The sequence below is a fragment of the Engraulis encrasicolus genome, chromosome 5 (assembly GCF_034702125.1).
Source record: "Engraulis encrasicolus isolate BLACKSEA-1 chromosome 5, IST_EnEncr_1.0, whole genome shotgun sequence".
NCBI lineage: Eukaryota > Metazoa > Chordata > Actinopteri > Clupeiformes > Engraulidae > Engraulis > Engraulis encrasicolus.
In genome coordinates this window covers 6,757,157-6,770,286 of record NC_085861.1, presented here as the reverse complement: position 1 = coordinate 6,770,286, position 13,130 = coordinate 6,757,157, and the positions used below count along the sequence as shown (strand labels likewise).

Here is a 13,130-nt window from a genome sequence, read left to right as displayed (position 1 = left end):
AGATATCCTCATGATTCGGGTTTTGTATGCTAACAATTTGAACCGGTAAAGACAATTAAAACTGAGTCAAATAGCCATAAACAACATTGTAAAGAAGGGTGTCTCGTAGGCCTACATATCAAAGCTGCATGTGTGGCAAACCAAAATTATAGACCAATGCTATCATGTGTCAGTCCTGGCATTAGACTCTAAACACCCTGCATTTATGAAAATGGTCTCTCTAATCAGGCAGTACAACAGTTTGACATTTGAGGAGCTCTTTTCCAAAACGCTATATCCACCATTTTTGAGTTTTTGCATTTTAATATTGGAATTGACTGTTAAGAAGTCAAATCATCTATGTGTGACTTCTTGTCATTAAAATGTTTTGAGAACATACTTTAAAACCTCTATAAAACAAATACATTTTGCAATGAAATTCAATGAAATGCCCAAAACAATAATGTCCATTTCCCAACATTTTAATTCTACAAAATGGATATGTCTCATTTTGGAAAAGACCTCTTCATTTGTAAATTTTTGGGTACTCTTTTCACTTTTTACTGTAAAAATCTTTTCACAGCTATGTAATGACGGGAAAGCAGAGAGATGACAGGACATTAGGGGGTGGAGAGAGATGGGGTACACTGAGGAGGAATGTGTACTTTTCCTGCATATGCATTGTGTTAAGGTGGGTTTTAACACATAATGTGTGGAATGTGACATAACATGGGAATCATTCGGTGAAAATATCTGACACATTTTGTGTTAAATTAGACATTAATTACCAGGATTTCCCCTTTAATTACTATGAATATGACTTGAAACAGTTTTTATTTCATTGATTCCTTATTATTACATTATTACCCCTTGCTTACACATCTACCAATTGACACAAATGTGTTGTCCCTGGGCACACACACTACACGAGTTGAAATTCAACAGTATTAGTCTGATTTCTGACACTGTACCTATTTGAGTGTAGAGCTGGAAAAGATCCATACTGGGCTTGAACTTGTGTGTCCGCATATGAATGGCATGGCTGCCCAGCAGTGTGGCACGTATGCTATGGCTATTTTTGCAAATTCAAAATGGCGGACCATGGAGAAGATCCCGTTTTCCATGTATGAAAAGTGCAATTTTTCCAGTCATGATGAATACTTAGAATTTGATGCTGGTGGTAAGTATTCATGAAAAAGGTAACATTAGTGAATGGGCAGCATGAATTCTGGAAATAAACAACTAAAAATCTCATACAGTGTCCCTTTAAGAAAATGAGGACTCCAGGCTCTTCTATTATATGATTTAACTCTTAACTTAACCTGGTTTACTCCTTAACCAGCTTCTTAGTATAAGCCCCAAGGCTGTCACGCCACCCATCGTCTCTAGAACAAAACCAGCCTCAAGATTCTCTAATCCACTTCCATGTGAAAGTGGCTGACTTTTTCATAACCTGCCTTCAAATGGCCCTTCTTTCACGCCACCTGTTTTAAAGTGCTCCGTCCGGTGGGTCCTTAGAAAAGCAGGATCCAACTAAGCCTCAAGATTCCCTAATCCACTTCCATGTCAGGGTTGGCTGACTTTTTCATGGTGTCATGGTGAATTTGAAAGTGGTGGTAAGTATTCATGAAAAAGGTAACATTTCTGAATGGGCAGCATGAATTCTGGAAATAAACTAGGCCTACTAAAATATATATTACAGTGTGTTTACTCTAATATGCGGACTTCCGTCCTCCCTTCCTCACTTGCATGCTTTGGGGCCTCGTGATGACATCACCAATGGCAGAAGTTTAATTCTCTTGTCAATTCTAATGTCATTTTCTCATTTGCAATCGGGATGGTAAAAGAAGAACAGCTCCCCAAACGTTGTTGTGGCCAGGCTGACAGCAGGGAAACCTTATTGTTCAGAGGCGGGGCGTCAGTAAAACGCGAGGCCACAAGCACAGGCCGAGGACGGGAGTCCGCATATTGGAATGCACCCAAAGTGCACCTTTAAAAAACACTGCAATCACACAGGAACATGCCAGTGTTCAGTCTCTGGTGCCACCATGTGGTCAAAGTGGGGTAGTGAGCCTCTGCCAAACATGAAAGCCGACACTATTTGGCTGCGGTGCCTGTGGCAATAGATCAAAGTCAAATAAGGTTCTGCATTCCCCGGGGCTCATCAGCCTCATTAGTGCAGTAGGTATCTTGTTAATCTCAAGTCAATTCAGCTCTTAATGTCAGTTTCTTCATATCCACAGATCATACAAGGAAATTGAGATTACATGTCTGTCTCTATACCAGGGGTCCCCAAACTAAGGCCCGGGGGCTGGATACGGCCCGCCACGCCCCTTTGACTGGCCCTCCACCTCTCTGTATGACACCATTTGAACTGGGCCAAAGAAGCAATCCTCACAGATTTTTTTTTTTAAACCTAGGGTCCAGGCAAAGATGACAGCGGCCCTGCCCTACGGAAACGGTTGACACGCATGCTCATTTAGTGAGACAGAGTTCATCGGTTCATCCCAATGGTGGGTATTCCCCTCTGGTGGTAAGAATGAGTATTATCATCGCGTGAGACAATGATCAAGATCAAGTCAAGTTCAGTAAGCTTTTATTGTCACTTCCTTCATAAACACAAGTCATACAAGAAAAATGAAATTACATGTTCTCTCTATACATGCCAAGACATGCAGTAGACATACACAAGACTGACATTTTACAGACTGACATAAGGTGCAAGACAGGACAGATAACAGTGACTGCTAACAAGAAGTGATCAATAATAAATACAGTACAATGAACATTGAACATTGAATATTCAACATTAACATTGAACATGTAAACAGAAGATAAGATATAGAATGTAGACATTACAATAATAGAAATAATAACGGTGACAGTAGCGAAAGTAACAATAATACTAACAATAGTTATATAAAGTAGTAGATTTGGGGGTAGCAGCACTGTAAGCAGAATGTTGTATTGTCTTACGTTCCAGGACTGAGGCAGTGCAGGTAAGTTGCAGTCCCATGATACAGCACTGTGTGTGTGTGTGTGTGTGTGTGTGTGTGTGTGTGTGTGTGTGTGTGTGTGTGTGTGTGTGTGTGTGTGTGTGTGTGTGTGTGTGTGTGTGTGTTTGTGTGTGTGTTAATTAATTTATTTATTTATTACAGTATCAAGAAGATGTTACACTAGTACCAGTATCTTCTCATGGAAAGACGTCTTCTTCAATTGCAACAGCTGTCCACTAGATGAAATGCAAAAGGGCTTCACTGCTCTGAGAGTAAATATTATCACACACAAACCAGATTCGAAAAAAAGTTATAGAGATCTGCTCATTTATAATGGCACACGTGGAAAAATCTACAATCAAAAAAAAGTAACTGAGACAGGGCCAATAAAATGTGGTTAATTGGATAAGACACTTAGCAAAAACAAGTCAAGTCAAGTCAAGTTTATTTTTATAGTGCATTTCATATACAGGTGCAAATCAATGTGCTTCACATTAAAAAATAAAGGTAAAAAATAAAGGAAACAAAAAAGTATTAGGATTAGAGAACATTGTTTTTATTACATTCACTTTACTACTATTTTTGTTAGGGTTTTTATAATACAACCATGTGCCACTTTTGCATAGATGCTTATAGTTAGTTGAAATACTTGAAAATGGCAAGGTGTTGCAAACTGTCTCGAAGTCTCTGAAAGCCTTAGATTCCAGAGATTTAAAGCTTTCTATGGTGGGTGCATTTTTACATCACCTGGAAGCTGGTTCCAACGCTTTGCTGCGTAGAAGCTAAAAGCAGCCTCTCTACACTTTGTGTTAATTTTTGAGATACCAGCAAATTCTTATCCATTGACCTTAGTTACCTGGTTGATGCATGCATACCGCTGAAATATATCCTGTAGGTAGCCTATTTAATGATTTAAACACAAGAAGCAATGCCATCTACTCAATTCTGTAGTTCACTGGGAGCCAATTCAGTGATCTCAAAATTTGGGTAATGTGGTCAAACTTCTTTGTTTTCATAAGAACCCTTGCTGCCGCATTCTGGATTAGTTGAAGTTGTTTGATGATCTTTTTGGGGAGGCCTGTAAAAAGGCTATTGCAATCCACTCTACTAGAGATGAGGGTGTGTATTATCTTCTCCAGATCATGTTTTGACATGAGTGAGGCCTCTAAGTTTAGCAATGTTTTTCAGGTGGTAAAATGCAGATTTAGTAATGCCTTTCATGTGACAATTAAAGCTTAGGTCGCTGTCAATAAGGACAACAAGACTATTAATCGTATCACTTGCTTTCAGCCCCTTGGTTTTAAGATCAGTGGCAATCTTAAGTCCCTCCTCCCCTTTCCCAAACAAAATTACTTCAGTTTTATCTGTGTTTAGCTGGAGGAAATTGTGAGACATCCAACCGCTAATTTGGTCAATGCAATGATAGAGTGATTCAAAAGGGGCGTAGTCATTGGGGGACATAAATAAGTAAAGTTGGGTATCGTCCGCATTGCTATGATAGTTTATTGAGTTATTGTTGATGATTAGTCCAAGTGGCAGCATATACAGATTGAATAATAGTGGTCCCAGCATGGAGCCCTGGGGGACCCCACAGTTTAGAGATATCCGTGAAGAAAGAGGTATGGCTTCCAATGGCAACAAATGAACTTCTTTGTTGGATGTAGGATGTAAACCAGATGATTACAATGCCTGTGAATGTGTGAAACCAACCCAGTGTACCAGTCTATGTAGTAGTATAATGTGCATGACTTTGAACATTGGCAACATATATATGCATTATCAAAATAGCCTGAAAATAACCTGAATATCTGGGCACAGACACCAGTGACCAGTTAAGTCCAAAAACACTTAACAAGTGAAAACAAGGGCACAAGGAATTAACACAGAGCATGTGGTGATAATAACAAGACAGTTGCTGTGTCCCAGATGGTGTACTCGTGCACTGAAACATGAATACGGAAGTGTACAAGTGCACCATTTGAGATCCAGTAAGTGTCATACAGGGTTGTGTTTCTCAAAACCATATTTGCTAGCCAGTTAGCAACTTGGGTAGTTGCTATGGGAAATTTGCATTGCAACCAACACACAGGCTAATATACGTATTTAACAACTATGGTTTTGTGAAATGCACCCCAGGGATTTTTTTTTTAACATACAGCTCACTTTAAGAAAACCAAACTCAGACCACTGTACTGTAAGTCGACCAATTTGTGATTAAGGGAAAATTGCACAATATTTCAACCTGCAAGGTCTTCATCAGGTGTCTGAGCAACAAACAGTGGGCACAGTTATGGTCTCTAATCTGTATATATAATATGGGTTTAAAGTTAACAAACGTTACCATTGTAGTTAATTGGAACCTCTGCAGAGTGGCTTATGGTGAGTATATGGTGCTGTATCAGTGATTGATGTTTGAGGCTCTACCCTTACCTTTCTTTTCTTTTAAAGTTTCTTGTCTTTTTGGGGGGCCTTCACAAGCCTTTATTGGTGTTTTTATAAGTGAACAGTGAAGCAGAGACAGGAAGCAAGTTGGGGGAGAGAGACGGGAAAGGGCTGGCAAAGGACCCGGGCCAGGAATCAAACCCGGGTCGGCCGAGTAGTAGACGAGTGCCCTACCATTAAGCCACGATAAGGACGCCCCTTCCATTTTCTATATGTAGACCTGCCCACTGTTTGTTGCTCAGGCAACTGACAAACACCTTGCAGGTCGAAACGTTGTCATTTTGTCTCTTAATTAATCACAGCAAGGGGAGCTTCTGCGGTGTGGATATTTGTTCCCTTTTCCTATTGTATGTATTCATCCCTCGTCAAAACCAGCAGTATGTATGAATACACGGGTCATCCCTCATCAGCAATGTCCTCCTAGGCAAGGCTGTACTTTGGCGGCAGGTCTTCAAATTGGCCAGTAGGGGCACTCTCAGCATTGCCGTCATGAGCAGGTGCCAGCTCACTGGGTGGCAGAAGTGGCATCTAATACACACACACACACACACACACACACACACACACACACACACACACACACACACACACACACACACACAAAAACACACCAAGAGCATAATACATGTGAATAATCTGCTATTTAATAAACTGTTGATTTCATTTTTGTTGTTGTTGTTTTGTTGTCTCCATGTTGTTTTGTTGTCTTATATTGCACCGTCAAACGAGCTGGGTTGTAACATAAATCGTTTATGTGGATATTTGATATTTATGTGCATATTTCTGTTTTGCTGTTTCATGTTGTTGTCTTTTTAGTATAAATCATTGCCGTGACTCGGAGAGCTTTGGTTGGGGCAGGGACATGGGCCTTCTAGAAGGGCCCCCTTCCCCCTAATAGATGTAATGAGAACCCAACTCTGGGCCCCCCTTCTTCCTGGGCCCAGGACAACTGACCTGGACACAGGCAGAAAACTTTCATATCACCACCATACATGTTGTACTTTAAATAGTATTTCTATGCATGGGACAAAACTCTTGTACTTTAAATGTCTGTATGAGCACTGTCTATGTCCATACTGTCTTATGTCCATGTATGAGTACTGTCTATGTCTATACTGTCTATGTCCTTACCTAGATTAGTCTATGTCTGCATGGGAAAACAAGAAACGTAATGTATGACCAGTGCATGTAAAGAAATTGACAATAAAACCAACTTGAACTTGAACTTGAAAACTCTTAGTTATCCCTGAAATGAAGAGAGGAGAGAAGAGGGAGAGGAGAGGAGAGGAGAGAGGAGAGGAGAGGAGAGGAGAGAGGTGAGGAGAGGAGAGGAGACGAGACGACAAGAGGGGAGAGGAGAAGATAGGAGAAGGGGAGAGGAGAGAAGAGGAGAGGAGAGAAGAGGAGAGGACGAGAGGGTAGAGGAGAGGAGAGAAGAGGGAGAGGAGAGGAGAGGAGAGGAGAGGAGAGGAGAGGAGAGGAGAGGAGAGGGGGAGTTTGTGGTGCCGTACCTCAGCTGTGTTGAGAGGGTCAGTAGATGGTGGGGAGGTCAGAAGAGAGGCAGGGATCTGGTTGGTAATGTACATGACCGGCTGCAATCATCACACACAGCAAATACAGGGTGTCAAAATAAAATGGATACAGGCCTTATGTAAATGTATAAAAAATATATATATCATTATTGAGTAGGTGTTTATTGAAATTCATGTAAATTTAAAAAAAAATAGAACTAACATGATTGTATTATTTCACTAAAATTGGCATCCATTCTGATCCAGGAACTGAAACTATTGTCAATTTTTCAGCATCTACTTCCAATGGCTGCATTCACTTTCAGTGACTTTTACTCAGGACTCATAGTGTAGACTTAAGACTTAAGAATTGGCTGAGACGAAACATTAAATTGATATTTGTCCATTCTATTACCGACTACAGAAACCACACGCAGGCAATAATCTAGCCGCACACAAAATTTATCTCATGACACAATTAACTGGTTTGAGGAATTCTTGCTGTTAGAAAAGCAGTTTAGTTGTAAGCAATTGGTCTTCTTCTCAGACCTTGAAAACAGTTTTGGTTCCTTCTCCGAGGAACTTCCAACCAGAAACTGAAATAAATCCCTTGGAGAGGGAACAGAAACACTTACGAGACTAAGGAGGCTTACAGTTCAACTCTTTGGATAATGTGACCCATGGATAAATTATGAGAACCTTCACAAACAATTCTCCCAGTTTGTCTCACCTGAGTTTCATCTGAGCAGGTGGCTTTGCAGCCAAAAGCCGACACACAGATGGAGAGGATGAACTGCAGTATTGACAGCACCAGCATCACGCCAACCGTTCCCCATAATCTGGCCTGTTGAAGTGCAAACAAACATTCATGTATTTGGCTGCTATCAGATAACTCAGGTGTGCAAAGACATGAAGCATTCCTAGCTACAAACAGTGTTTTGATCGGTTACGTAATTGACCATTTAAGTTTGCTGACTAGAGAACGTATGAAAACCTACTGAAAAAATTATAACAATAATTTTAACAGAAGAAAGTTTTAGGTTTGTTACTTGATTAGTAGTCCTAATTCATTCAACTGTTGGATCTGTTTACTAGTCCTACTTCATTCTACTGTTGGACTTGTTTACTAGTCCTACTTCATTCTACTGTTGGACTTGTTTTAAACATCAAAGGGCCTAGTTGGTCTCTGAGATTTTACTGGACACTTCATCAGTAGTGTAGACTAGTGCAGGATACAGCTTGGGCATGAAATTAAGGAAGTATGAGCATGAAATAAGGAAGTAAAACAATATTGCCCTCAGAATGGCTAACGTTCTCTGGCTCATTGCAAACATTACAGGGCAAGGTTCAGGTTTAGTGTACCAACCTGCAGTGCTTCGTGGCCGGAACGACAGCCATACGAGTCATAGTCACCATAGTGACAGCGGTAGTAGGGGTAGGTTCGGACAATGAAGTCGAGGCTGTGGAGAATGATGGCCAGACCTGCAGTTATGGAGCTGATGATGTTCATCCCCAGGGAAGCTTTGACCTGCATGGAAATACAGATAGAGAATGTAGTTAGTTAGGTTAGGTTCAGTTTCTTTGGTTAAAGGTGGGGTTACAGGTTTACCAAGATTGTTAAATAATTTCATTATGATGTCAATGTGCGTAGGCCTACTCCCATAGACATCATATAGAATACTATAGAATAGAATACTATATGATGTCTATGCTGCTCTACCATTTCAGAACGCAGTATCTTGAAAATGGTCGGAAATGAGTTTAGACCGGAAATTGGCTTTAAAATACCATCTTTTTCTTGTGTTAAAAAATGTGGTCCAACTTTGTCCCGTTTCAGAAAAAAACCCGATAAAAAACGATTATACTGCGCTTTTTTGTTTTAACCCCTTAGCGCAGCACTATGGCTCTCTGTAATGTCGCAGCAATGTTGTTATGATGTAGTTAAGCATGTTCAGCAAGTGAATAGGGTCGCCGGCGACCCCTGCTGCAGTAAGAGGCTACGAGGTTATGTCGTACTAGCCAAGAACGCAGTATATCACGCAATATACGGCACCTCTCCATTGAAACCGTGTTTTTGGTGTAGACAGTAATAACACAACAGAACGCAGTATCTTGATTTTCAGCTAAAAAGTAATGAGAATGTTGGGTTGTTTTTTTCTTCCGTGCATATATTTCCACCATAAAAAAGTACTATATGGAAGTGTCATCGCCACTTAACCTCCAACACAGTTGCGTGGCCAGAAAGGAAACTTTAAAGCCTTTTTTCTCAGTTTACCGGTAGGGCAGTATGGGAGTCCCCAACGTGACATCATAATCAAGTTGGTGAACGTGCAACTCCACCTTTACCTTTAAGAGTGTACCATCACACCTGTGTGACGGGAATGTTCGGGCAGTGAAAGTTCTATAGAATTCTGGGCGTCATTCAATACAATTTGGAATTTTAGAATCTTGCATTGTTATAGAACGCATTCTTTTTTATAGAATGTTCAAAAACCCACACTCTTAAAGGTTAAGTTTAGCTTAGTTTAGTAAAACATATATCCGGTATACTATCTACTATACTACATACACATGCTAGTATGCTACTACATACACATCAGGGCTTGACACTGGCACCTTCCAACTAGCCAGATGCTGGTAAAACTTGGCTGTGGCTGGTAACAATTTCAGTGTCACTAGCCAATTTGGCAGGCAGCTTATTCTATGGTATGACATATCAGAATAGCGTATATTCTGCACTTTGCCCCTTGTGTATCAATTGTTTGTATTCAAGTTGAAGAAAAAGCTCAGTTACTCAGTTTGTTTGTTTAAATTTCCATATAAACCCCTGCACTCATTTTCTTGCTCTAAGCTCTAGGGTTAGATGTGCAGTGTCATCAAATTCGTGGCTAGTAGAATAGCTGAATGGCTAGTGACTTGGGAAAACCACTAGCCACAGTGGCCGGCAAGCGAAAAAGTTAATGTCAAGCCCTGATACACGTTACCAAAGGTATTTGCTCACCCATCCAAATGATTGTAATCGGGTGTCCTAATTACTTGGCCTGATAAAGAAGCTAGGCATGCAGACTGTTTTACAAACATTTGTGAAAGAATGGTCAGCTCTCAGGAGCTCAGTGAATTCCAGTCTGGATCTGTCACAGGATGTCACTTGTGCAACAAATCCATCCAGTCATGAAATGTCCTCGCTCCTAGATATCCCACGTCCAACTGTGAGCTTTATTATCAGGAAATGGAAGAGTTTGGGAACAACAGCATCTCAGCCATGAAGAGGCAGGCCACATAAACTGATGGAGAGGGTTCAGCAGATGGGGAGATGCACAGTGCAAATAGGTGGTCGACTTTCTGCACAGTCACTTGGATTTCCAGGGCCGAGCAGCTGCATCCAAGCCATGCCATACCCTTCAATCATGGTTTGACTATGGTTTAACTATACCCTTACAAAAATTAACCATGGTTTTACTCTGAAAACTAACCATGGTTTTACCACAGTTTATATCCATTAAATAACTCTTAGCTGACACTTTTTCTTATCCAACGTGCATATTGGTGATTGTCCTTGGAACAATGTGGGGTTAGGTACCTTGCTCAAGGGTACTTCAGCCATGGCTGGAGGTTAAGGGAAAGGTAAGGGTGGCAACCAGCCCTAGCAGGGGGCTCCCCTAGGTGGCCGCTGGTCTCTGCCTGAGGTTTCTTCCTGACTATAGGGGGTCTTTTTTCTCAGACCTCACTGAGCTTTTTTTCCCCCTTACAAACTATGAATCAAGCGAAAGGGAGTTTTTCCTCACCCCTGATGCCACCAGGGGCCGCACCTGAGCGCCCAATCTCTGTGCGACTATCTATGACTTATGATAGGCCCAGCCACTATGGACCTTACACATCTAAGAATCCTGGTCCTAACCTACGTTGACCTTATGACTCTACATTCTCTGTCTATCTCTTCTTCCTCTGCCTTCCTGCTTTTTCTGCCTCTCCTCTATACCTCTCCTTTTAAATCTATCTCTAACAATGTTTTTTTTCCCATTTGTTAAGCACTTTGAGTTACATGCCTTGTATGACAGTGCTATACAAATACAATTATTATTATTATTATTATTATTATTTGAACCTGCAACCCCTTGGTCTTCAGTCCAGCTCCCTAACCATAACACCATGGCTGCCCACATACATAAGGCACTGTAAAGCGCTTTGAGTGCTCGAAGGAGTGGAAAGGCGCCGTATAAAATACATCAGTGAGTGATGATGAGTGATGTAAAGTTACTCACCATACAGCTGCCGAGTTTCTTGTAAGCCCTCACTGTGAGAGACCCAGCTGTGATGTACTGAAAGACAGAATAATAATTTTAATTGATTGTAGCACTCAAATGTACAGTTTTTTTTTTATTTTATTTTCTTAAATATTGTAAGTACCCGATAATGGCGACCCAGTATGCACATGGAATGGATTAAGTTCATAATTGTGCTAGTATGTTTTGTGTGAAGAATTTAATTGACTTGTGACGCTTTCACTTGCACTAAAAGATCAGACAGTAGAAATAATATAATATAATATAATATAATATAATATAATATAATATAATATAATATAATATAATATAATAAAACAATAACATATAATATAATAAAACAATAGGATCTCACAATATAAAATATGATGTAATAAAACAATAGGATCTCACAATATAAAATAGGCTATTATATAATAAAACAATAGGATCTCACAATTGTGGCTCCCCAGAAGGGGATCCCGCTGTAAATGGACAGAGTTGGATGAAATGCACCAACCATGCCAAACAGGAATATGACAATTCCTATCATTATCTGGATAGCCTGCAGAGAGAGAGAGAGAGAGAGAGAGAGAGAGAGAGAGAGAGAGAGAGAGAGATTTCACAATGACTCCTTCCATGAGAGCAGATTTCGAAATAACAGGAAGTACTGGACTTCTCAAGAAATTGGCAAATAACACATGATGTCATGTAAGGGTTATGAGAAACTTACGCCCAGGATAGACGGTTCCCCTTTCAGGAACTTGTGAAGCCGAGAGGAGGGTGCTGGAGCAGCTCCAGTCTGGGGTAAGCCACTGCCTTGGGCTCCTTGCTGGGGGTACACATGGGTGACTACCACCATGCCACCTGTGTTGTATGGAGCTGAGGTGGTGGCCATGGTCGCTAGTGAGAGAAACAGCATAATACCAATGTCAACCACAACATCATATTCATGTTCTCTTTTACACTGACAATCAGATCCCTACCACACAATGACAAATAATTCATTTAGCAAAATCAACATGAATATTCCACCAAGAAGAGGCTTAATTCGGTTCCCCTGCTCATAGTCTAGCATTACGCGCCCTCCAGTGCGCGTCTCCTGTCAACAGGATGCTTATCTGGGATCTCTGAAGGCAAGAGAGAGCATGGCTGGTTGTCGGTAACAACAACTGGTTGTTTGACCAGGCAGGGCAAGTATTCCAAACCCAAGACCAAACTACTATGAAAACAGTACAACCATGCACATTAGTAACCGCAGCTATAATAGGTCTACGACTTTCACTCAAACAAAGGCGCACAACATCGCAAAGTCATTCATGGAGTTCACGTATTATTTACTCCAACCTTCCAAGTTAGTCTGTGTATTTTTTTAATCAACAATTCCATCACTCCTAACACAGCCAAAAATAAAATCGTAATTCCTTACGGTTACTTGAAACTGTCTCCATTTAACCGAAATTGATAGACTGTTATACAGAGTACTTCATAATATTTAAAGAACACACTCACCCTTGGTTGATGTAGGTCTACAAGAAAAGTTCTGCTACAATGCAACGCTTCCTAAAATCCTACTCGTTCCTTGCTTGGTAGTGACAATCTGCGTCACTTACGATATTTGTTGTCCCTCTAGTCTAGCAGATGTTGCACACAGAGCCGTATACGGCTCTGGTTGCACGATGGCAGGTACACCCTCTGGTGGTAAGAATGAGTATTGCAGGTCCTGTTGTAAGATGAAGTGAAGTGAAAGTGAAATAAAAGCCCAACTGTGAAACTCCAACTCCCTTTGTCTTTGTGACACAGCACTCCACAGCACACAAGTGAACACTGCACACAAGAAAATTACATTCATGTCTCACCCATGCAATATAACGGTAAGACTGTACATAACATTCAAAAGATGTGATTTAAAAAAATAAGTAATATAATAACCAGAGATG

The 13,130-nt window shown here is 40.7% G+C and overlaps 1 protein-coding gene across 2 annotated transcripts; it reads right to left on the bottom strand.

Moving 5' to 3' along the window:
• Nucleotides 1-5,412: 5,412 nt before the first annotated feature.
• LOC134448894 (membrane-spanning 4-domains subfamily A member 4A-like) lies at nt 5,413-12,787 on the bottom strand. 2 transcript variants are annotated; one of them, XM_063198586.1, is made up of 8 exons: nt 12,703-12,787; nt 11,924-12,093; nt 11,648-11,755; nt 11,191-11,247; nt 8,295-8,456; nt 7,659-7,772; nt 6,929-7,009; nt 5,413-5,945 (listed from the first exon to the last, which is right to left on the bottom strand). In XM_063198586.1, the coding sequence occupies exons 2-8, from the start codon at nt 12,086-12,088 to the stop codon at nt 5,838-5,840; spliced, it is 795 nt and encodes a 264-aa protein (XP_063054656.1). In that variant the 5' UTR covers nt 12,089-12,093; nt 12,703-12,787; the 3' UTR covers nt 5,413-5,837. The 2 variants fall into 2 exon arrangements, with proteins under 2 accessions (XP_063054656.1, XP_063054655.1); XM_063198585.1 differs by lacking the exon at nt 12,703-12,787 and having other exon boundaries at nt 11,924-12,678.
• Nucleotides 12,788-13,130: the final 343 nt, after the last annotated feature.

What these genes read in the sequence shown, in the direction of transcription:
- LOC134448894 (XM_063198585.1), bottom strand. Translation starts at nt 12,112, where the DNA reads ATGCTGTTTCTCTCACTAGCGACCATGGCCACCACCTCAGCTCCATAC. An exon ending in AGAAACTCGGCAGCTGTATG is followed by an intron (nt 8,457 to 11,190) that starts GTGAGTAACTTT and finishes ATTTCCATGCAG; the next exon opens with GTCAAAGCTTCCCTGGGGAT. An exon ending in CCTGCTCAGATGAAACTCAG is followed by an intron (nt 7,010 to 7,658) that starts GTGAGACAAACT and finishes TGATGATTGCAG; the next exon opens with CCGGTCATGTACATTACCAA.